Below are 25665 nucleotides of genomic sequence, written 5' to 3' on the forward strand. Positions count from 1 at the left end.
TAGCATGTTTTTATCATCACTAGGGTAATGTTCACATGAATTACAATCTTGCTTGTATTAACACATTTCTATCATGGCGAGAATAATATCAATGTTACTAGCATGAATTTATTTTCGAGCACGTTTCTATCAGGTTTTATCATGGGTAACATATTGCTTGAATAAATTTATTTAATAATTAATAAGAAAGTGTTAGGCGTGTGTGTTTATTGTGCCAAAAAGGAAGCATCAGTTTAATAAATATCCTCATTTAATAATGTAAGCTTCAAGAGTTCACACTTAGATAATGCTCAACTAGCAGGTTTGGCATGCTGTCCCGGGAGAGAACCCTGAGCTCGGAAATAGATGAGCCCAAGGTTGCCGCCTGGTCAATGAGCATTAGGAAGGATACGAATTGAATTAGGTATTCAGGTATATCTCGAGAGCCCCCGTTTATGCTTTAGCTGAAATGGTGGTTCTGATTAATTCAGTGTGTATCCGTTAAGTGCTTGTGACTGTTATTACCAACCCAAGCTCATTCTGGAAACGTAGCCCCGCAGATGTTTCTGGAGATCGCGATTTACGTGGCCGGAGGTACGTAAAGGCCGCATTTGTTTTTTTTCGAGCGAACGCTGTGGGGCGGTGTGGCGCCGCTCCGCCCCTCCTCTTCGCGCTCGCCGGCCGACGGCTCGCCTCCGAGTGGAGGGCTTTCCCGATGCAATCAGTTTGTCCGCTTAGCTCACAGCGTTGCGTCGGCGGAGCGGAGGCCCCGGAGAAGGAGCCGGCCGCGGTGGACGACGACCGGGATCGAGTCCGGGGAACAGCAGGTTCCGGAAATCAGGTAAGACGAAAAACAGAATCCAAAAAATAAGGGCGAGAATGCGGCGGGATCCGAAAACGTGGTCGAAATCGAAGACGAGGGCTTTTGCTTTTTTTTTTTTTCCCGATCCGGCGGTTTTTCGCGTGAGAACGGCGTGGGCGCGAACGCCGCGCGCTCCCGAGAAAGCGCGCACAGCGGCCTCTCGCGGATCCGCGAAAACAAAAAAACGCTCGAATACGTACCTCCCGGGACGTAAATCGTGGTCCGCAGAAACGTCCGCGGGGCTACGTTTCCACAATGAGCCCGGGTTGGTTATTACAATTTGTGAATGTACACGTTTTTAGACTGTTGGAGGAAACCGGGGTACCTGGGGAAAACCCATGTGAACACGGGGAGAACATGCAAACTCTGCGCAGGAATTAGAACTTGAACCTTTGGCCCTTCTGCTGCAAGGCAGCAGCGCCAGTCACTGAATGAAGAGGAGGGAGAAGAGAAGGCTAGAGGGGCGGTTTTCCAAAAACGAAGGTAGTGAATGTAGTTTAGGCAGGATATTTAAAGTAGTTTTAGAATGATCTGATATATAGGCTAGCTAATGATTAGCGATAAGGATCAGCTGTAATCGATCATATCACATGCTCCTCTCAAAATTAGTTTATAAAACATCACTTAATACTGTTGTGTAAATATCTGCCACTTTTCTGCTAAATATAAACTATATCTAAATGCATTTACTCCAGTATTTTTACCTACAGAATACTGTATACTTAGTGTAAACAGTCTCTAATCGCTCCTTGCACTTAGTGTAAACAGCTGCCATTTCTTTTTTGCACTGAATGTTTTTTTTTAAACTTTTATTCATCAAAAACTGGGACTGTCCCTGGAAAACAAGGACATTTTATTGCGCTAACTAGGAACGTCCTAGTTTTTTATCTGTTCAGTAAATGGAAGCAACTAAGTATAGTCTGATGTTGTATTGTTTTGTTATATGTCCACAAGCAGCTGACCTATTATAGGCCTGGATCAACATGAGTGTGAGTAAATAATAACAGAACAGACAAGAACAGAGCCATTGTAAAGAAGGCGCTTACTGATGAGTTTGAGCGGAAGCTTTGTGGACTATCTGTCAGCGGAGGGCAAAGATATGCACTGTAATTATAGAGAATAATTACAGGATTATGCAGAATACATTCTCCAGAGCTATACGGCGCATCCACATACAAAACAATAAAGCGTATATGAAGAATACACCTGACAGCACAGAAACACAGAGCGTTAGCAGTCAGAAGAGCAGAGGAGAGGTAGCTGGAGGCCGCACGAGGCCCTACTGTGACCGACACTCATCTCTTATTCATGATAGTGTGTGACATTTCCTCAAGTCAGAGGAACTGGCTGAGAGATATGCTCAAGATTAACCCGCTAAACAAACACAGCCCCAGTAAAAGTCATCATCCTTACACGTTTTTGAACCAACTGCATTTCAAAACGTGGGTTTAACTTGCAGTTTGGGGAAAGAACTGAAACAAATCTTTTCCAATATTAAGTCTGTGCTACACATTATTCATTAGCCCAATGAAAAATAAAATGAGTGACAGGAAAGTTGCATTATGTGCATTATGGGATATGGAGGAAAAATATTTGTTGATAGCGCTTTACCAACAGAGAGAGAGAGAGGGAAAAACATTACCTGATGGATCGTTGGTAATATTTCCGCAAGATGACCATGTTGCAGTTTAGCTAAATTAATTTACGCCTCCTCCTGATGTGACGTGTGATGCATTAAAACATTGAAATGTATGGTTTGTCTAAAGCAGGGATTCCATAGTAAAAAGCGACATTTTGTGTCTGCCGGTTTGTTTACTTGCGGGAGTTCATTGGCATTTTCCCGCACGTGAATTCTGACCAATCGAACAGCTGTTTAGGAACTATGTTCGACAACATCTGGCCAATGAGAGATGTAGATTTTGAAAAAAATGCAACAATGTATCATTTATTGCCCTTGGTCCGGACCAAATGAACTAAACTACAGATGTGAAAGCACCCTAAATGAGCCTTTGCTGTCTATGGAGGATAAAGGGAGCTCTCAGATTTCACCTAAAATATCTTAATTTTGTGTTTTGAAGATAAACAAATGCCTCTGGGGTTTGAATTGACAGAATTTACATTTTTGGGTGAACTACTGTAACCCTTTAATAAGATACACCCATATTTCATAAGATTGAACCAGTATAGCCGATCATCAGCATTTACTGTAGACTTTAATCGTTTTTGTCAGATTTTCTGTTTGCTCGAGTGTCTCAGGTTAAATATGATCCTCTCATCTGTAACAGCAGAGAAGGTGCCCTTCATCGGCAGACATGGAGAGTGGAGGAAGCAGAATGGTGTTTTACTGTGAAAACTGAGCACAATCGATAGACTGTCCTCCCTGAACCACCACATAAATTACCAAAGAAAGGCCATGAAAGAGGCAGGTGCTTGACACGGCTTTACGTAAGAGAACTGATTTTTTTCTTCTTCTTTTAACAGTCAATATGGGATTAGCTGGATTAAGTGTTTTATTTTAAAAGTGCACATCATGACTGTAACATCAAACAAGAAAAAAAAAAACCTAAATCAAAAGTAAAGAACACACAAAATTAATAAGGATTTGTTAGTAATAATTATAATTGTAATAATTCCATTTTATTGGATCATATTTTTTACATTCATTCATTTTCCTTCAGCTTAGTCCTTTATTTATCAGGGGTCACCACAGCAGAATGAATCGTTAACTATTCAGGTATATGCTTTATGCAGCAGATGCCCTTCCAGCTGCAACCGAGTACTGGGAATAGATTATATTTCATTACAGAAAAATTAATTATTATTATATTTAAAATTATAAAAGATATAGAGCAATATTTAATATCACTGTATTTAAAAAAAATACATATGGACTAATTATATTTTGGAGTATATAACATATAAATTGTAATTATTTAAAAATTATTTCCCAAATACATTTAACATTTTGCATAAAACATTTTTTCCGACACATTTTTAAACATGATAATTTTAATAACTCATTTCTGACCTTTTGCTTAATTAAATACAAGTATGTAATTACATCTGTAATTAACTTTTGTAAATACATTTGTAAATACACTGTTGACCATCCCTTACACCTTAACCCACCCTTAAACCTACCCATACCACCAAACCTGTTCATAACCCAACCTCTATCCCAACTCAAAAGCGCCACAAGTGTTCTCAAATAAGCATTACTTATACAAATAAACAAATACAAACATTCCTACTGTAATATAAAAAATGTTGATTAGTTGGCCTTACTCAAAAAAGTGGGTTAGCCCATTGCATTAACTTATGTAAACAACACATTTGCATAATTAAAAGTTGGGTTTACTGTACTCACTTTTTAAAGTAAGGTAACTGCTTTTTACTGCACCTATTTTTCCCCTTTTACAAGATGTAAGATAAGCATTTAGTGTCCCCAGAATGTGTTTGTAAGGTTCAGTTCAAAACACTCATCAGATTATTTATTATAGCCTCCAGAATCTGCTTATTTTGCTGTCTGAATACATTGTAGGTGTTTTTGTAGCCTATGGCTTTAAATGCAAATGAGCTGCTTCTCCCCGCCCACCGTTTCCACGTGCATGTCTGCTTCTCATCATGCGTTATATCAGATAAACAGCAGTCAGTGACAGAGACAGACTCAGATGAAGCTGAAATACAGATCATTAGTCAAAAATACCAAGTAAGTTTATTTTATGTATTTGTGGTGAAGTTTATTTTCTGAAACGACGAGTCTCACACAAATTCTGTTTGCAGTACACACACACACACACACACACACACACACACACACACACACACACACATTAGTGTTTACTGACACCATGCAGCCGTGGTGATTATAGCGGTTAAGAATTACATAGAGATTTTACTGTCTTTACTACAAACATGCTCTGTTTTAAAACACGTTTTAAACTTATAAAATTTGTAAAAAAATCACAGAGAGTTGTAACAAATATTTTAATCCCAGTTTATTTGCAAAAGAAATCTGTGGACATGTGTAAACATGTTATCATAGAAACATGGTGCCTCTCAATCAATTCTGTGGGTGGTAAAAACCCCACTCCATCACCTTGCAGTGGGCCTCAAAATCACTGGGATTTGGGTCCTATTTTAACATCAAGGATTTAAAAAAAATAGACTTTTTGTGTTTCCATCACTCCAATATGACAGTGGACACACTATACCTACACACAGCTCTGTCCAAACAAAAGTCGATTTTCATCATAGGTGCTCTTTAAATTTGTCTCTGCAGTACTGGAGTTAAACGTTGAGTTAACGCAAAAAAGCTTTGCAGTTTTAATTTGAGTGAACTTTTTTTGCATTATATAATGTAATCTGTGTTTACATGAAGGAATGGATGAACAATAATTCTTGTTTGTTACTTTTAAAAATTTCCCCACCACTTGCTCTGGGTCACCTCTATAATGCATTTGAATTTCTCCAGACAACCCAGAGCAACATAAATCCCAGCAGCCACCAAGATTGCAGCAATTCATACAACAGAAAACTCAGTTCTCCTGTAAGAAAAGTGTAGATCAACAATTAAGAGCCAGTCGATGGGCTCCAGCGGTGCCGCAGAGCAATGAAGCAATGAAAAGTAATGAGCGTTTGATGGAGCACCAGGGAATACATGCATTAGCAGAGCTTTGGGAGGAAACCGGGACTTTCAGGAAAACGAGAGGGAAAAAAATGTTATAAGCAGCATGGAAACACTCACTGATGGCAATAAAGCCATAAAGATCTTTGGCTTTAAAAAAAGGGGGAAAAGACTGGATGTAGATCACATTCAGAAACTTAAATGACTATTTATTCTGCACAAGAGTCGATTCTGCTTCAGGGCTGTTTTAAGACTAATGCGAAAACAACCATCCGCAAATGTACATTTCTCAATTAGCTGTTAATGGCTAAATAACTGCCACAGCCTGAGGTAAAGCTCTTGCGCACACAGAAATGCTGAAAGTAGAAAACTTCTCTTATTTATATCAAACAAGCCATTACACAAATAAATGTAGTATGCAGGAGAAAGGCCATAAAGTGCAATAGAGCTTACTTTCTCTAAAGTGTACGTGTGGCTTAGTTAATAAACTTGATTTGGCTTATTAGCTCAGCTAAATTTAAATACCCACTTCTTATCTTTTTTTATACAGCAAGTAATGATATGACACATTTTTATCTAACATGGCATAAGATATTTTAATTTGCATATAAATATATACATTAGGGTTGTGCAATATGAAAAATTGTAACCGATAACCGATAATACTGATACCAATGTGAGTCCTTTTATAAAATGTCATAAAGGATCTTTATTTGCATATAATTATACACATTATAGATGCACAATATGAAAATTTGTAACTGATAACCGACAATACCGATATGAGTAATTTTATACAATTTGTCATATAAGATCTTTCTTTGTATATAAATATATACATTAGGAATGTGTAATATGAAAAATTGTAACCGATTTAACCGATAATACAGATACCAATATGAGTCATTTTATAAAATATGTCACATAAGATCTTTATTCATATATAAATATATACATTAGGGATGCGCAATGCAAAAAATTGTAACTGATAACCGATAATACCGATACAAGTCATTTTATATAATATGTCATATAAGATCTTTCTTTGTATATATATATATATATATATATATATATATATATATATATATATATATATATATATATATATATATATATATATATATATATATATATATATATATATATATATATATATATTTAAGAATGCGTAATATGAAAAATTGTAACCAATAACCGATAATACCAATATTGAACCGAGTCCTTCTCGTGGCCGATTGCGATCATTTTATTTTATAAAATATGTCATATAAGATCTTTATTTGTATATAAATATATACATTAAGAATGCGTAATATGAAAAATTTTAACCAATAACCGATAATACCAATATTGATACGAGTCCTTCTCGTGGCTGATTCCAATCATTTCATTTTATAAAATATGTCATATAAGATCTTTATTTGTATATATATATATATATATATATATATATATATATATATATATATATATATATATATATACACATTAGGGATACGCAATATGAAAAACTGTAACCGATAACCAATAATACCAATACTAATACTGAGTCCTTCTCGTGGCTGATTCAGATATAGATGATTTTCATAATTTTGATGTTATTATGTTAATATAATCTGCAGTTTGTGCACCCTGAAAATATATATATTTTTTATTAATTTCCATTTTGCGCACAATTGTCAAAATTAAACGTTAATGAAATTTGTGAAAAAAACTAAATCTGAAATAAACTGAATACATATAACATTATTATGAAAAACAAGAATAATTATTAATTATTACATTTATTTATAACAATATTTAAAAAAACACAAAATACAAATTTGCCTGAAAATGTGTTCTCCAGTCAAATCCTGGAAGCGAATAATTAAGTGAAAGATTCACCTCAAGGGAGCGATAAAATTGAAAGAGGTAAAGATCTTCTAATGCATTGCTCTTTTGACCCAATTGGATCTACAGGGAGAAATGAATGACACATAAAACCTATTTCTGTAATAGGGAGATTTAATCTCCGGCAGCTCTGATGTTAGGGCATTTTATGAGTGTAATTACATTAAAGTACAATTACCGTATGGAATAGTAGATTTCAGATTTCCCCTCTGCACATATATTGCTGTCAGAGGATCATCACTAAAGGTCAGATGTGCTTCACACATACTGTGATTATGAGAGTCTGAATCATTTATATTTCCATTTAATAACATACAGATTTGAATTCCATCATAATATAATGTGGTTGAGAGTGGCTGTGAAACTATGCACACTGCAGTTTGATCAAATGAATAGCAGTCTCAGATTGTAAAATAAAGAAATTAATATGTAAACTGTGGTATTGTTTTATCTTATTATTTATTACAAATTTGTTTTATGTTCATTATTTTCAATGAGATTCAATGGTTCATTATTAACTATTTCTTGTATGATCAAAAATGTTAAAATTAGGCATACACACACTGAGCGGCCACTTTTTTAAGTACACTTGTCAAACTGCTTGTTAACGCACACTTCTAATCAGCCAATCACATGGCAGCAACTCAATGCATTTAGGCATGTTGACATGGTCAAGATGATTTGCTGCAGTTTGAACCGAGCATCAAAATGGGGAAGAAAGGTGATTTAAGAGACTTTGAAATTGGCATGATTGTTGGTACCAGACAGGCTGGCCTGAGTATTCAGAAACTGCTAATCTACTGAGATTTTCACGCACAACCATCTCTATGGGGTGGGGGATATTTTTGTGCCCATTAGTATCAATTGAGCATAGTGTCAATGCCACAGTCTACCTGAGTATTATTGCTGGCCATGTCCATCTTTTTACGACCACAGTGTACCCATCTTCTGATGGCTACTTTTAGCAGGATAACACACCATGTCATAAAGCGTGAATCCTCTCAGACTGGTTTCTTGAACATGATAATGAGTCCACTGTACTCAAATGGCCTCCACAGTCCCCAGATCTAAATCCAATTGAGCACCTTTGGGATGTGGTGGAACGGGAGATTCACATCATGGATGTGCAGCTGACAAATCTGCAGCAACTGCGTGATGCTATCATGTCAATATGGACTAGTAAGGCGTACCTAATAAAGTGGCCAGTGAGTATATACTGTATATTCAGTTTTATTTATTTTTTTATCCTGTTTCCTTTCAGTATTCATCACAGAAAAACTAAATATAGCAACGCATTGTTGTCTAATAATTCAACGGTTGATTATCATTATTCTTAAAACATAACAGGGTTAAAACAGAGAGAATGTGGCATACAATTTAAAATCACAAATACTTGTAAAAATCAAAGATTGGCAGGTAGATAATGTTAAAGTAATACATTTAATATGAAGTTTGAGGTTGAAACAGTACAACAGTATTTTGTAAACAATATAGCCAAATATACAAAAACAATATTATCTTCCAAATAAATTCTAGTCCTTACAATCCAATTTTATCGGTGCATTTTGTAAAATCCACAAAAAAAGTTTTCAAATTCATTATGTAACCTACGTTATGAAACAGTCTCAGCTTCTTCTTAACACTTAGGCTCTTCTTCACAGTAAGTTCCTCCTATTTTAAAGCTTTCTGCTCAGCCAAACACTGTAACAAAAATCAGCTTCACAAACACAAACTGACTTATATCATTATAAAAAGAAAAGCTGCATAATTAGATCCCCATTCTGCAAGTTCAGCCTTCTCCTAAAATAAACTGTGGCCTTTGAGTGCGAGTGCGCTGTTGTGACTGTCCAAATGCAGAGAGACTCTCTATGTGACAGTTGTTGTTCCTGCCCTTGCTGTAGGCGCATGCTGAATGTGTAGAGCAGGGGACGACCAGTGTCCCTAGTAAGGGTTCAAACACCCTCAACTTCCCCTGCAGGGTCACTGGGGACATCCATGAGAAACAGAGACAGAGACACAGAAGAGGAGAGCTGGAAATAGACTAAGCATTTTGTGGAAATCTCCATGGATACTGTGTCTATAAAAGAAAGTACTAATGGAGATTTGATATTTAAGTTTTGAAGAGCACAGGCATTTTTAAAGGAACAAACAGAGGCATTTTGTGCATATCTGTTTCTATGGGCTTGCAATGGGACATATTCAGCATCAATGACTGGTGTCATGAAAATCAGATTATTATTGTTATTGTTTAAGTGATATTCATTCATTAATTTTCCTTTGACTTAGTCTCTATTTCAGAGTTCACACAGCGGAATGAACCGCCAACTATTTCAGCATATGTTTTACGCAACAAATGCCCTTTCAGCCGCAACCCAATATTGGGAAACACCCATACACTCATCCAAACACACACACTATGAACAATTCACTTGATTTAATTCACCTATAGCACACGTCTTTGGACTGTGGGGGAAACCGAAACACCCAGATGAATCCCAAACCAACACAGGAAGAACATGCAAACTCCACACAGAAATGCCAACTGGCCCAGCCAGGACTCGAACCAGCAACCTTCCTGCTGTGAGGCCACCATGCCACCCGTTTGAGTGATATGATCAGGTAAGATCATCTACAAACCCAAAAAACTTGAGAAAATGACAAGACTTAGTTCAGATTTTGCTTCTCTAAAAAGGAAGGTGGGCAACTTATTATATATTTGCACTTCTCAATCTGCATGCTTCCACCCACAGCTCCACTGCAGCAGCTCTCTATTGCTGTTTACTAATTGTAGCAGCTTTATATTTACAATGTTGGCACCAAAAAAACATTACAAAAAGTTGCTGGATAAACATTAGAGTCTCTACAGACTCCCCAGTTAATTGAAAGCGATTTACATGCACATTTTGGCCGTAAAGCCAGCTTTGTAATCAGCAGTAAAAAAATATTTTACAAAATTGAGTAAACCACAGTAAGAAATATCCTAGTAAGAGCTGAGTGATATGCCACAATGCATAAATGTGCATTAAATGAGCATTATCACAAGATTAGCAGTGTGATGTGGCTGTATATCAGCACTGCGTTACCTTGGAATTATAATCTGCATTCTGAATGATTTTGAGATAATGAGCTTTAAAGTTTTTGCATTCCATAGCAAACAGTTTGTGTAACATTTGTTTTTTAAATAAAAAGTCTTAAAATGTTAAATAATAAAAAAAACATCCCATAATGTAAATAAGTTGTCATGTAATATGTCAATATTCTCAAAATATGTAAATATTCTGTCAACTCAATTTAGACAAAAATGTCAGATAGAACCTTATAATTCTAAGGTGACGAGTGGTGGGAGGGGTGCGTTGGCTAGAGGCTGCAGGCTGAGTGCCTTAGTGCCCCACCGGTGACAATATACAGTAGGGATGTAACTGTATCAGAATTTCACGGTACAGTAATACCTCGGTATGAATGTCACGGTACGGTATTTATTGAATCATTTACAGGAAAAAACAAAACTTATGAAAATACTCCAAAAAAGTGCCAAAAGTGTCAATGACATACAAATTAGTCATCTTTCTGTAAGCTTTGAAACAGGAACTTCAATTTTAATAACAAAAAAATATTAAACCATGTAAAAAAAATTAAGTTTCAATTTAGTATTGTTGAAAACTCATCACATTCAACATTTAATCACTCACTCACTTAGATAGAGATGGCTTTAAAGGAAAATTATCATATAAATATAATCTGGTAAAAGCTGGTATCTCTGGGCATTTACAATGTCCCCCGCAACAGAAAAAAAACCCTCTCTTTTGGGACTGAGGTTTCTGGGACAAGAGAGATATGACTTGGCCCAGGTTGACAGCAGTTTGTATTGAGCATTGTCTTTCCCCCACTTGAGAGGACAAACCATGAGTGAGATAGAGATCTCATGTCTGCATCAATCTGAACAGTGTGCTGTTTCTGCAGTCCCCATGACTGATTATTAGTCGTATTCCCCAACTTGCAGGCACGTGCACACACAGTGCTCAACCTGTGCAGTGCACATGCCCTTTTTAGTCTTGGATAGAAAGTTCCCTTCCAAAATGATCAAAAGTGCCCCCCCGACGCGACATACCCTCCATCCCCGCTTTACAGTACGCGCGCGACAACACAGCTGATAAGAACTCGCGCGACAACACCGCTATTCAGTACGCGCGCGACAACACAGCTGATAAGAACTCGCGCGACAACACCACTATTCAGTACCCGCTTTAGGGTTTTCCAGCTCTTTTTGATCCCCGCTTCTAGCAGCACACTCCATTTCCGCATTACTGGATCTGTAGCGACAACAGACCGCAAGGGATTATGGCCAAGCCTGGGCTGATGGGAATTGTAGTTTCCGGTACCTCCCGTTCGCTTCATTCGCCTGAGCAAATTTTCTCAGAAGAACTATAGTTTTACCGAGTCATGCGACTACGGTAATATCGAAAAAAAATAATATTGCGGTATGATGGTATTTACAATACCGTTACATCCCTAATATACAGCCATATCACACTGCTACGAGTGTCATATTGCATTTATACAACAGTTCGAAGGCATAATCGTGTGTGTTTAAAAGAGAAAATCAAACACAGAGAGTTTCAACAACACTTTTGTATGAGGAACCACTTTCTTCCTCTATTCATTTACATCTGCAGCTGACCGTCAGAACAGCAGAAACCCTTGCAACATCTCTTTAGAACTAGTATTTGAACAATAGGGTATATGCTAAACTAGTGTTGTTCCCATACTGATAAACTTCTGGTGACCTTTTATTGTGATTTTTTTCCCCATTTTTTACGGTTACTTTTTCAGCATCGATGTTGTAATGTAATTGAAATACAAACATTTAAATAAACTTTGGCATTCATTTAGTTGCTTAAGCGTAAAACGAGACAAAATGCCTTTTACTCACATGCGCCCGTCAGAATCGGCAGGCTAGCGCAGAAGCTCCATTGAATATACTGGGGTAAAATAAATGCTCATATTATAAAGACATGGTGAGGAAAAACGTAATTTAATGCAGTGCTTCTGTACAATCTGAGACCCACTTTATATCGTATATCAGTCAGACAGTGGAGATCGCTAATTTTTAAAGAAAACAGACCTTAAACGTGGCAATCTTTGCATTGGCATACAGTTTACCGGAAGCGCTTAACCCAGGTTACTGGCAAACTAAAAGTCCTATTAGCATGCTTCGTCATATACCCTATTCTCTTGCAGACCTGGAGCAGTGCAATCTGAACTTCATCCAAAGCTTTTTAATGCACTCAACTAATCTCACCACTAACCCTACCCCTAACAGTGACATTGCATCACTGAGATATGCAGTCTTAGCTTGCATCATCAAGGCTGTATCCAGATACTATTGAACAAAACAGGTGATTTTGCTTTAAGATTATAAGGCTGAATGGCATGAAAAGCCATCCGTCCACAGAAAATTCACAGTACAGTATTTCTCTATTGCAATCGGTATATCACAATAATTAACACCTAAAAAGCCAAAGCAAAGCAAACTCTACCAAACTAATATGGGATAAATACAGCACTACAAAAAAGAGAGATCAACTGAGAATGTCACTAAACTGTTTTATAATGATTTGATCAGCTGTAGTTTGAAATTTAAGCTGAGAAAATGTTGATATTTTCTCCCCTAAAGACTTATTATGCAGTCTCTGTTGCCATTTTGTCGCGGTCAACCGTCAATTTCTTTGCTCTGCATGCTGATGGCTGCCGATGTGCTGAATATCCCAAATTATAATTGTTTAAAAAATTGACACTATCTGTATGAATAAATTGCATAGTTGCAATTTAAACAACTACATTCTCGCCTAAAAGCCTAAAAAGTTTATTATGTTGTCCAACAGCTGCGATATTGGTCAAACTTAAGTGAGTTTATTTCTCTGCTTGTCATGTGGACAGAGTAACACACAAGGGTGAATGGTTGTAAGAGTGCTGTTGTTGCAAAATATCACACAGCTATCAGCCAATCAGATTCAAGAACCATACAGAATTGTTTTATAAACACTTATATACAGCAGTTTTGATGTGTTTGTTGCCTCATTACCAATATGTGGTAGATTTTACAATATACATGTTAAACTAACAAAAGATACAGTTCAGCTCTGCCTCTTCGGGGTGATGCTAAAGACATCTATAATAATCCAAATATCTCACATTAGTCATGCATGGGTACCTGTCTCACAAAACTTCTCCTTTTTTAGTCTCCCTGGATCTCCCGTTTTCAAAATAAGAGTCCTACATACTACATTTAATACAAGCTTAGATATACATAAAAATAACAGAACATTATTGTAATCTCGATAAAAAGCATTGTGGCCAATTAAAGGCTAACTGGGGCAAGCATATTAATGATATCCCGTGCCTAATTTTCTCTCACAGGGTTTAATCAGTCAGTCCGATGGGCTCCACCTCTTCTAGAAACAGCAGCTCATTTGCATTTAAAGGGACACACAAAAGCAGAGAGTGTTTGCTCACACCTAAGTAGGGGTAAATTTGACAAGTTCTAATAAATTATCAGTTTGGGGGTATTTCAGTCTATTTCTGAGGACACCATAGATGTATATTTTATCTTATGAATGGGCATAATTCTATATGCTCTCTTTAAAGGAAAAGACAGCAATAGGTTGTGCATATGCATATCTGCTGGCTAGAGACATTTTTTCCATTTACTTTTCAGATATTAACCAGGACCAAGCTTCACATTTGATGTGAGTCTTTATGTTTGTTGTGGCCGAGTTCATATAAGGCAGACATTGGGACTATGCAGCTTTCTATCTCAAGGTCTGTACTGCAGCACATATAGTATTGCATTTAAAATCAATGTTCTCCAGAATAGAACAAGCTCTCTGTTGTAAAATATACTGAATTACATGACCAGACTTCTAAGTAATAGAGATTTACACGTAATTAGATTTGCTTTTCTTGAAGTAAGTGCTTGCAAGGCAGCAAAAGAATAGTGGTAAAGTTTCAAGCAAGACTACAATTTTGGCTCATGCAAAAATTAAATTCCGCCATTGCCTAGCATCTTGTTTTCAATCAGCTGTGCATCATGGTGACTATTACTAGCTAAATGTATGCAAGAAAAAATAAACATTACAAATCTGTATTTAAATATATGTAAGACTGATAAGAATTTAAAATTCATTAAAATAAAAAATTATAGAAAATCATCAAAGGTCATGTGGACACTGACAGAAAAAAAAATTAAAGAGATCCTATTATGGGTTTTTGAGAATAATCTTCCATGCTCTGTGTAACACAGCTCTAAGTGAAGTGAAATATCCAGCAAAGGCTTAAATCTGAAAGTGTGCCGTGTTTAAAACTATTGATTCATCTATAAAAGACTCAACTCAGAGTGGTTCAAATGAATCATCGGGGTAACAAATCTTTAGCTGTGTCGGCGTGACGTTGATAGAAAACTCAAGCCCTGTTCATTTGTTGCGCACACCCGGGAAAACTGAAACACCCAGCCCCACCCACAAACTCTGTAGAAACTAAGAAAAAGAAGACAAACACTGTAGCAGATCCTGGTTGAATCAGGTCTCGAAGATGCTGTGCTCTGAAATGTGAGGGAAAATTATTTTCCCTATTTAAAGATAAGGCTGTGTACAGTCAGTGGTTGAGGTTTATTTTTGCAAAAATACCTCAGCATTATAGCCCCAGCCTTGTGCTGTGTTTCCATCATTTTTCTGACGAGTGCTTCAGCAATCTACACGCTTACAATGGGGGATTCGTCAGCTGTTTGTTAAAGGAAGGATCAGAAAAGACTATCGATTTTTGTCAGAGCTTGACAGGAACTTTACAGTACATGGATCAGTTTCTTCCTCTATTTCACAAGTGTATGTAACTTAAGTCTGATTAAAATGGTTGCCTCCTTGTTTTCTCTAGCTTGCAAATTATGTATTTAATTTAGTTTTGTTACTTGTAACGGCACCACGCAGTTGGTACTGTATCTAGTTAACTCTATATACTCATATCACATTTAAAACCACTTTGAAAGTGTGCTGCATGCCGCTTTGTTTACGGATTTAAATGCATTTGTGAGCTCGCATTCCACTGCCGTTTTGTCGTTGCTATGGCCACCGTCAGCTGTTTCTACACACGTCAAGTTTCAAAATAGTTCAGCTTTTGCCACTGTGTTGATTAATACTGAATGTGTGTCACTGTTTTTACTTATGGTTAAGAATAGAGCAATATGCTTGTTTTAAACTGCATTGCTGTAATGCACTCCTGCATTGGGCTCACACGTACACTCTGCACTTTGATTACTTCAAAATTGTTGATAAGCCATGCTGGGCATATCTCACACTGAATGCAGTCGACAAATCGCAACAGACTGGGTCATCGGACCAATCAGCACAAATAAGCATCGCGCTAAGAAGGGGTTTGGGAACAAATATGGTTGTTGTTGTGATAATTAGGTAAAATAAATGCATATTATAAAACAATGAAAGTTGATGAATGATGTTTTTTCACCTTGCATGCATATCAGACTGTTGTTGGAGACCCTTAAAACCACAATTTGACGTTTTACAATGCATAATAGGGGCTCTTTAATATTTAAATGTCATCTTTTTAAAAAGTATTATTAAAACTATTTGAAAAAAATCATCTATTACATTCAAAACATTCAATCATTTTATATCATATATTATAATATAAAGATGTCCCATTTGGTGCCCTTTTTAAATTCAATTCAAGGTTATTTTGTTTACATAGAACTATAATAATGCTTCAAATTCCTTCCTAATCAGATACCAGATGGCAGAACATATACAGTATATTTATGTTAATAAGTATTAACAATGTGATTGAAATATATAAAAGAATGAGTGATAATACAATTTTTAAGGATATTTAAAAAATGTAAATGTATTGCGGAAAATTGGGCAAAACCTAATTGTTTTAAATATAGTCTAAAGTAATTATATCCTTGTTCTAAATATGCTGACAATTTTTTTTTTTTTGGTAAATAAATACCATTCAGTGAAATATTATGATAGTCATTATCTTTGCTACACTATAAAGGACACACAAAATGCTGTAAAAATTATAGTAAAAGCTGTATCACATGCACACATGCTCAAATACCAATTAAAATACTATAAATTTTATCATTTATTGCTCTGTGTTTGAGTACAACACCATTTCTAGTCTAGTATTGCCTTTTATTTTACATTGTGTAGTATTGTATAACTAGATTCAAATGGACACTGAATAATTCTGCATGTCATCTACCTAATTGCTCTGTTTAAGAACTTTGTTACTGATAACAGCGATCCTTTTAAAAGCAGATATGCCTTCTAAAGCAGTGCATTAAATTCATGAGAAGATCAAATGCATTGTATGGCACTTGTATGAGAGTGGATTGTACGGTATGGGATGTTAAGAGCTTGTTTGAGGTGATAGAGAGAGAGAGAGGAAAAGACCTGACTCTTGAGCAGATGGATTCCTACTAGTAAATACACACCACTCTGGTGTGAAATGACTGCAACCTAGGGCAAACACTTCAAACGAAATGAATTTGCATCAAAATTTTTATCTTTAAATACTCTGAGCCAGCATGCAGATGTTTCCTGAGTACTGTGAAAATGTACTGTACATGCAAATCAAACAGAGCTGTAGATCATTGAAAAAAAACTCTTAACGCAGGTGTGTGTTCAACAAATGGTGGCAGCTTCTGCTTTTTTTGAAGAAGGAACTTTATGTTGTGCAGAAGAGCGTAAATTTAAGTTGAAAGCCAGAAGTCGGGGTTACTCACTGAGCTCTGCGATGCTCCCCACACGTGTGGCCAGTAGGGATTGCTCAATAGTGCGCTGCTCGGACTGACTGTAGGCGTCTCCAGCTTTACTTGAGCACTGCTGGTTCCTGTGCAGGCTCAAACTGTCTGGCAAATTGAGGATTCCTGCACAGACAAATATAAACAACATGAAAAATTGATGCACAGCTGGGAGAAAAGCAGCAGTTATAGCTAAACTTTTGCATTTATATTGTATGGAGCTACCAATGCCAAGGTCACAGGTTCTGAGTGGATCCATTTGATATAAATCTCTGCCAAGTAGAACATATTCTGACCCCTCTGTTTGTACCAACCTATGAACCGTCATTCCGTGATGTGAGGTAGGAACACTTATAGGGACTCCATGGGCTATAACCACTAGAGAAGGGGTGCCCAAACATTTTTCTTATGAAGGGCTAAAAACCAATCTTGATTGAGGGCTGTGGGCCGAAAGTAAATATTAATTTTTTCATTCATTGTCTTTTCGGCTTATTACCTTAATTAATCCGGGGTCGCCACAGCGGAATGAATCGCCAACTTAAACAGCATATGTTTCACACAGCGGATGCCCTTCCAGCTGCAACTCACCTCTGGGAAACACCCAGACACTACGGACAATTTAGCCTACCCAATTCACCTGTACCGCATGTCTTTGGACTGTGGGGGATACCGGAGCACCCGGAGGAAACCCACTCCAACGCAGGGAGAACATGCAAACTCCACACAGAAACGCCAACTGAGCCGAGGCTCGAACCAGCGACCCAGTGACCTTCTTGCTGTGAGGCGACAGCACTACCTACTGCGCCACTGTTTCGCCCTAATATTAATTCATTTGATTTATAAATGGCACCATGCTGGACACCCAAGGTTACCTAACAACAAGCCTCAACAGATATACCAAAACAAATAAACAAAAAAACTCAAATACATGAAAGGAGCTGAAGTACAAACACACCAAAGTATAAAATAATATAATAAATGCTAGTCATATTAAGGCCTGCTTAAAAAGATCCATTTAAAGACGAGATTTAAAAATGTGAAGACTATCACTGCTCCTTAGGTCTATTGGAAAGGAGTTCTATAGCGGAGGAGCCATAGAGCGAAAAGATCTGTCTCCCATTGTGCTTAATCGAGTGTGAGGTGGGACCAGGAAGAAAGAGTTGGCTGATCAAAGTCCGAGAAGGGGTATAAATATGGAGAAGTTCAATGAGATATTGAGGAGCAAGATTGTGAAGTGCCTTGAAGGTCAAGGAGTAATATTTTAAAGTTAATGCGATACTTTACCGGAAGCCAGTGAAGCTGATAGAGAAGGGGTTTGACATGCTTGTGAGATGGAGTCCTAGAAATGAAAAGAGCTGCATAATTCTGAACCAGTTTAAGTTTATGGAGAGGTTTAGAAGAAAGCCCAGTGAGAAAAGCATTACAGTAGTCAAGACATGAAGTAATTAATGCATGGATGAGAATTGCTGTGTTATTGGTTGTGAGAGAAGATCTGTTGTGAGGGAAGAACTTCCATAAAAGTACTATGGAAGTCAATGGTTACCAGTTTTTTTTTTTTTTTTTTTAATCTTTTTGTTTAAAATATAAAAGAAACTCAAACAGGCTGGAATAGGTTTAATTTTGATTACATGTGATTTGAAAACCAAAATTCTTCAAATAGTTTTCTGAACACATTTTCGGGTGTACAACGGCAGATTCAACAGGTCTCCCTGCTGAACGATAACAGGTGAGAATCTTGGCTGGCCACTTGTTTTGCCTTCTTACAAGGTGAAAGCCAAGCGTATCACCTTTCTGGACAGCCAGCAATTACTGTAACGGACTGCCGCCCTCTATTTGCAGAACATTGAATGCATGTATACACCTAATGCTAGCGTTTAAACGATTACAAATGTCATGATTCTGCCCTGTGCCAAGCTTCACCCAGCGCTGTTGAAATCCGCATTAGATTGAAGGCTCACTTGTTCAGCCCTACTGCACCATCACAAAGCTTTTCATCCCGGCTCACAGCCGAACCACTGAGGTGAGACTCAGTTAGCGTCTGAATCACAGTGCTTATTGTTTTTAACAGGATGGTTGGGCTCCTCGAAAATTGGATTCGCTCTCATCCTTGTGTTTCCATCACTTCCATTGTTATGAACACTCCTGGAGCCGACGACGTGTTAAATTATGATGTGGTGGAAACAAATGACTCTATTTGGTTGTCCACTGACAGAGGTGCTTTTGCTCGAACCATCTCATCTGCTCTAGTGAGGCAAATGTAATTTGCGGGGGGCCGCCTGAAAGCGAGAATGATGTAAATCCTTAATCAGTTTCACCAGTGGAGGGTTGACAGCTGTGTATGTTGCTTATCATAATGTAAATATATTGCTTGCACACTCATCATATGTCTTCTAAAGCATGTGATTATTACAAAAAAAACCACTGCAGTGATTTAGATCATGCAGTCCATCTTACTGTAAGTGTGTTTTGCTTCAAGGAGGGATTAAAAAAAAAAACAGGACGCATCCTGATAGAATTTGAACAGGGTTGCCATGGAGACAAGGCAGGGGTGGAGTGATGGTTACTTGCCTGCGGCAGGGGATGAAGTTCAGGTGTTTAGAAATGCAAGACCACACCTCACTGTCCTAGGCCTCGTACCCAGTTACTGTATTCAGATATTATGGGGGGCCTACTTTTATTAAAATGTCTGAATACAGATATGTGTCTACAGTGTGTCTATACATCCAACCTTTAATTGGAAAAATACAATTCTGCCCAATTATTTTTTTGAATCTCCATGAAGCAGGGTTCCCACGCTTTTACAAACAGCAGATTCAAGCACTTTTAAGGACTTTTTTAATCCCCATTCATTTTAATTCATACCCCAGCATGTGTAGCGCCATGAAAGTCTTTACTATACTTAACATTAGAACTGTGCGATTAATCGAAATAGATTATATATATTATAAAATTTTCCCCACCCAGAGCAAATGCGTGACTGCCGTCTTTGTGTGACAATCTTACTAGCCAATCGAGTGAGCACACTTTCATTTTGCCCAATCAGAATTGCGCAACCAAACTATGCAGAAAGCCCACAATAGAACAAACAGAAAAGTGCGGTCAAGTGGGAGGATGGCATTTGCTGCTACGGAAGCATTATCAGACAAATTCATATCAGAGAAACAGCATGTTTGTAACGTTGGATTATTTTGGTTTCAAAGTCACAGACATTGAACAAAAACAGGTCATTTGTAAAAGCTGTCGCAGAATTGTTGCCACAGCACGAGGAAATACAACATCAAGCACCTAAAAAAAGTATCACAGGCCAGTTTATCCCTTTCAGACTCAAATTAAGTTTTAGAAACATGAAAAATATGATATTTAGGGAAAATTATCATATGGGGTAGTACAATAGAAACCTGACCTTTTTTTAGAGAGACCTTCACATGCAAGGTGTTCTGGGATGTTGCAGATTTGCAACATTGGCCACGTGTGGTAATTAGACACTGACGACTGAATATGATATAAACAATAACTTTTTATATACAACTTTTCAAACAATGTAACAAATTGCTTTTCTGTGGCAGAACAACAACAAAAACAATATGGGATAAAAATCCAATATCTCAAATCCTCATTGAATAGGTCATGTTTCCAAGTCACTTTGTCATGTGGTACTCCAAGAAAGTTTTTGTCTTTTGTGTCATCTGGTGAGCAAGTGGGGAAACTGTTTGTTGCTAATGGACAACCAAGTCCTGCAGTGGTACTTCTGAGTAAAAAAACTCAAAATATGTAAATAAAATAAAATATGTATCTGGAGTAATAAGGTAGTTAATTTTTAACTGTTGCAAATTTGCAACGCCTGCCTTGAGAGGGTTAAGGGCAGATTGCTAAAAATCTACTAAAAGTACTGCCAATGACACTCAATTTAGTAGAAAGTAAGAGCAAATTACAATGTCAGAGTTTGTGGCGGGTGTTTCCCTATTTGAAAAAAATCACAAAGGCCCCAGGAGATAACTAACGCTAAAACTCACTACTGTTTGCTCTAGAGAAAAATAATAATTTCTGAATATTTATAAAAAATTGGAATAAAAGGTAATATCTTTAAATTACAGTTAATATCTTTATTAACATTTAACATTTGCACATTTAAAATTTGCACATATCCATTGCATTACATTGAACTGATTTACTTATTTAAACTGTACATACCCACTGCACATATACATCTGTAATCATGTTTCTTTATCTACACACTTCTGATTATTAATAGCAACCTGTACATATATATTTATTTAGTGTAAATCTCTGCTCATAGCTAATACAACCTGTATATAATGTTGATAGTACATTCATTTGTAAATATCACCATAGTGTTTCTATAACTGCACTTTATAACTTATACCTGTATCCTGCACTTGCTGCTATTGCACTGCCGGTTAGACCTAAACTGCATTTTGTTGCATTGTACTTGTACATGTGTAATGACAATAAAGTTGAATCTAATCTAATCTAAAAAAAAACGAACACTCACTGCATTTTAGCAGTAGGAAGCTACTATACAGAATATTGAGCTGAAGCTTGACTACAAAATTTACTCGCAAATAAAATCAAAATTGTTATACTTAAAAAACAAAAAAAAATCAAACAAACCGCAAATAGATATTTTTCCCAAATCGCACAGCACTACTTATCATTTTATTTACACTTAAAATGTATTTTGACCATCTTTAAAAGGTCACGTACTGTGATATTCAAATGCAATTTCTGAAATATTGATAAAATGTGCCTTATTTGACAGTCTTATTGCACAAGATTTAAATGTAAGATTTTTAATTTAAGGATTTCTCAGTTTTTTTCTTTCTTTTTTTGACAACTGAGTACAGTTGTTGAAATAAAACCATAGACACATTTAATTAAAGCACTATCAAGGACCTGTGTTTAGGATTTTCACGGCCTCGAATCCCCTGTCTGAAATTCAAGTACTTTCAAGTGCTTTCAAGAAGCGTGGGAACCCTGATAAAGCAGGATCGCTAAGTACAGTTCCAGATTTCCCCTAAAAGAGCTGGGAGTCAATTCCAAAAAGAAGGTGTTTAGAATCCAGAATGAATTCTAAAGTTTGGAATCGACTCCAACAACAGGAATTGACTTTTTTTTTTTTTTTTTTCAAAATATCTAATACAATTACACATTTTGGAAACTAGAATATTTTGCACCTTATATCACACAAATCATATTTATATAGATTAACAAACTACTAATTTTGTTGTAAGCTATACGTTTTGTTTTTTGTTAGTGTTTTGTTTGTTTTGGTTTTGATTATAATTTATTGGTAATGATGTTGGTAGTGGCTAATGGGGATTTAAATAAACAATGAACATGATCTAGCAGAGTGTGCATATGCCAATATTCAATTATTCAACTTATTGTAATAATGAACATGCACAATATTGATATCATGGCCACTTCAAAATATTGTGAATTCAATTATTCATTCATTTTTTCTTCGGCTTAGTCCCTTATACATCAGAGGTCGCCAAAGCTGAATGAACCTCCAAAAATTCCAGCATATGTTTTTTTTCAACTTCTACAGTAAGCAATAGACAGTGGATGCCCTTTCAGCCGCAACCCAGAACTGGGAAACACCCAAACACCCACACATTCACACACACTCATACACTACAGACAATTTAGTTTACCCAATTCACCTAGAGAACATGTCTTTGGATTGTGGGGGAAACTGGAGCAACCAGAGGAAACCCACCTGAACAACAGCCACCGTGCTGCCCAATATCGTGAATACTTATTTACTGTTTAAACTTTTAAAGAATTTTTTAAGTTTATTCAGATTGTTAAATTGCAGGGGTTGTTCATCACATAACCAAATGCCTAAAAGGTGATTTATTTTCAAACATTAATATTCTCACATGTTAATCTGGCCTTCGACATTGAAAATTCTGTGACCCCCGTCAGCTGTTCCTACATATGTGCGGCGGTCAAGTTTCAAAATAGTTAAGCTTTTGCCACTCTATAGATTAATTCTGAATGTGTGTCGTTGTATTAGAATAGAGCAATAAGCTGGTGTTAAACTGCATTGCTTTATTGTACTCCTGCATTGGGCTCACACATAGACACATAGACACATGGACGATTCTCTCTGTTTCACTGCTGAAAGCAGTCGACCAGTCATAATAGATTAGCATCGCACTAAGAAGGGTTTGGGAACAAATGAAATGCTGAACAAATCATATGGGAGTTATTGGGATAATTAGGTTAAATAAATGCATATTATAAGACCGTGAAAGTGTTTTTTGACCTTGCATGCATTTCAGCATGTTGTTAGAGACCCCCAAAACCCAAATATGACCTTTTTTAATGCATAATAGGGGGCTTTTAAAAAATTATACTTATTCTCATTTCCTTTTTGACTTGTTAAATCAACTTTTCTTCACAGTATCTACATAAATCTATCCACTAGCTTTTCAGAAACATCTTAGTGCAGTTTAAGCTCTTTCTCTCCATCATTGTCTGACTTTAGTTTGATGATGTAGAGCTTTAATCCAAAACTCATTTTGTTTGTTTTGTTGTTTCTAGAGTTTCAGAATAGAGTGAACTAATCTCCGCCCTCTTCTGGGAAGCAGCAGCTCATTTGCATTTAAAGGGGTACACACAAAAACAAAGTGTTTTTGCTCACACTCTAAGAGAGGCAAATTTGACAAGCTATAAGAAACATTTTTTGTGGTATTCTGAGCTGAAACTTCACAGGGGCACCAGAAATTTACATTGCATCTTATGAGAAAAGGGGCATAATGAGTCCCCTTTAATACAAACTAATTCGCAGCCCAGCAGATGCTCATAATAACTCCTAATAAGATCTTGCCTGGTCTCAGCTCAATGAAGAATGACTGACAGGTGTATAAGATCCTAAAGCAGAGCACAATTCCCCCCTCGTTCGCTACAATCTCTAGAGTCCAGAGCTCTTATTAAAACTCTCAGCGGGTCTCCGTGACAGATGAGTGTGCCAGGCTCATGCATTGCCAGCCTGAAACACTTAAAGCAATGGGTGGTAAGACTGGCATCTCGCTCGCTTTCCTTTCAGCTCCGCTTCCTCAAACATCGGTCAGGGTAAACTCTTCAAATTACAGTAGACTATAAAGACTTCACATGGAGAGAAACACACACACACACACATACACACATACACTTGGCTTCATCCAACTCCTTTCTTTTTGTTTTTTGTTCTTTGTGATTATGCTTTAAAAAGAAAATGTGCTAAAACATTTTATGGCAGGTTTTTTTTTACACTTGGCTTACATGAAAAGTTAAATTGTTTCTACAGTTTCGTGAAGGTCAGTGCATTAAATAACAAAATAGGAGTTTTTTTTAACATATTTTAAAGTGAAACATTTAGAAATATTTCAGATAAACAAGTTTAAGTGTTTTGGGGTTATACTATGTATTTGAGGGGTCTCTTGTGCTCACTAAGTCTGCATTTATTTTGAAAAAAAATGTCTAAAAAAGGCAATAATATGAAATATTATTACAGTTTAAAAATAATTTTGTATTAATTTTATCTGATTATTAATAAAATTATTTTAGAAAAATCTATTTTTTTAATGTAGCTGGCATTAACAGATGGCATAAGCTAAAATCTTTCACATTCAGAAATTCTTACTATCATATTGATTGCTACTACTTATAAATGTTGAAAAGAGCATTTATTTAAAGGTGCCTTATAATGAAAACCTGGGTGTACCAAGGCATAGTAGAATAATAAATAATCAGTTTATGGAAATGGACACATTGTGAGCCTCAGACACCAATGTTTCCTCATTCTCATGTAAATGCCATGACTATAAAACCCAGGTGAACAACGGGCCAATCATTGAAGGTGAAAAGTTTTCTGACAAACTTTCATGGAAAGGGGGTGTTATCATGCACCCCTAATAACTTGTCTGGGGGCCCCCAAAATGCATGGGCCCTTAGAACTGTCCTAACTGCCATACAACCCCCCCGCCCTTGCGGCTATGCCCTTCCTCATTTGCATGTATGCCTACTTTAAGTCATTTATCCTGACCTGACGAGCAGCTATGTCATCAAGACAGCACGACTTATATGCAGCTTTGAGATCCTAAAAAATCTCTGAGATCCCTAATATACATGTCTCAGGCTGCGTTTGATAAGCCAAACATTCTAGTGAGGCAACACATAACTTTCCTTTCTTACTTATTTTAAGCGTATATTTCACTATGTATGGGAGACTTTTATATTGAAAATGTGAGCACCAATTTGTTTACTGTGCATTAATGTGCAATGACTCCACTAGGCATGTTCAAACTCGCCTCAAGACGAAAATGCACGATTTACAGATTACACATTTACTCATCTCCACACCAAGAGGTATAATGTAAGTTTAGTTACATTTTTATTTATTTATTATGTTTATTGTGAAATTTGATGCCAAACACGTGCAGACTGCTGAATCGTGTCAAATCACACAGCTTAAAT

General features: G+C 36.7%; 1 protein-coding gene across 2 annotated transcripts in view; it reads right to left on the bottom strand.

The window, feature by feature from the left end:
* Window positions 1-25665, bottom strand: part of btbd11b (BTB (POZ) domain containing 11b) — a 148311-nt gene that overhangs the window by 40053 nt on the left and 82593 nt on the right. For both annotated transcript variants that reach the window (XM_021467774.3, NM_001424048.1), the window contains exon 2: window positions 17161-17304. In XM_021467774.3, coding sequence (XP_021323449.1) covers window positions 17161-17304 — 144 coding nt within the window. The remainder of the gene's footprint in view (window positions 1-17160; window positions 17305-25665) is intronic.

This window comes from Danio rerio, chromosome 18 (assembly GCF_049306965.1).
Source record: "Danio rerio strain Tuebingen ecotype United States chromosome 18, GRCz12tu, whole genome shotgun sequence".
Lineage (NCBI taxonomy): Eukaryota > Metazoa > Chordata > Actinopteri > Cypriniformes > Danionidae > Danio > Danio rerio.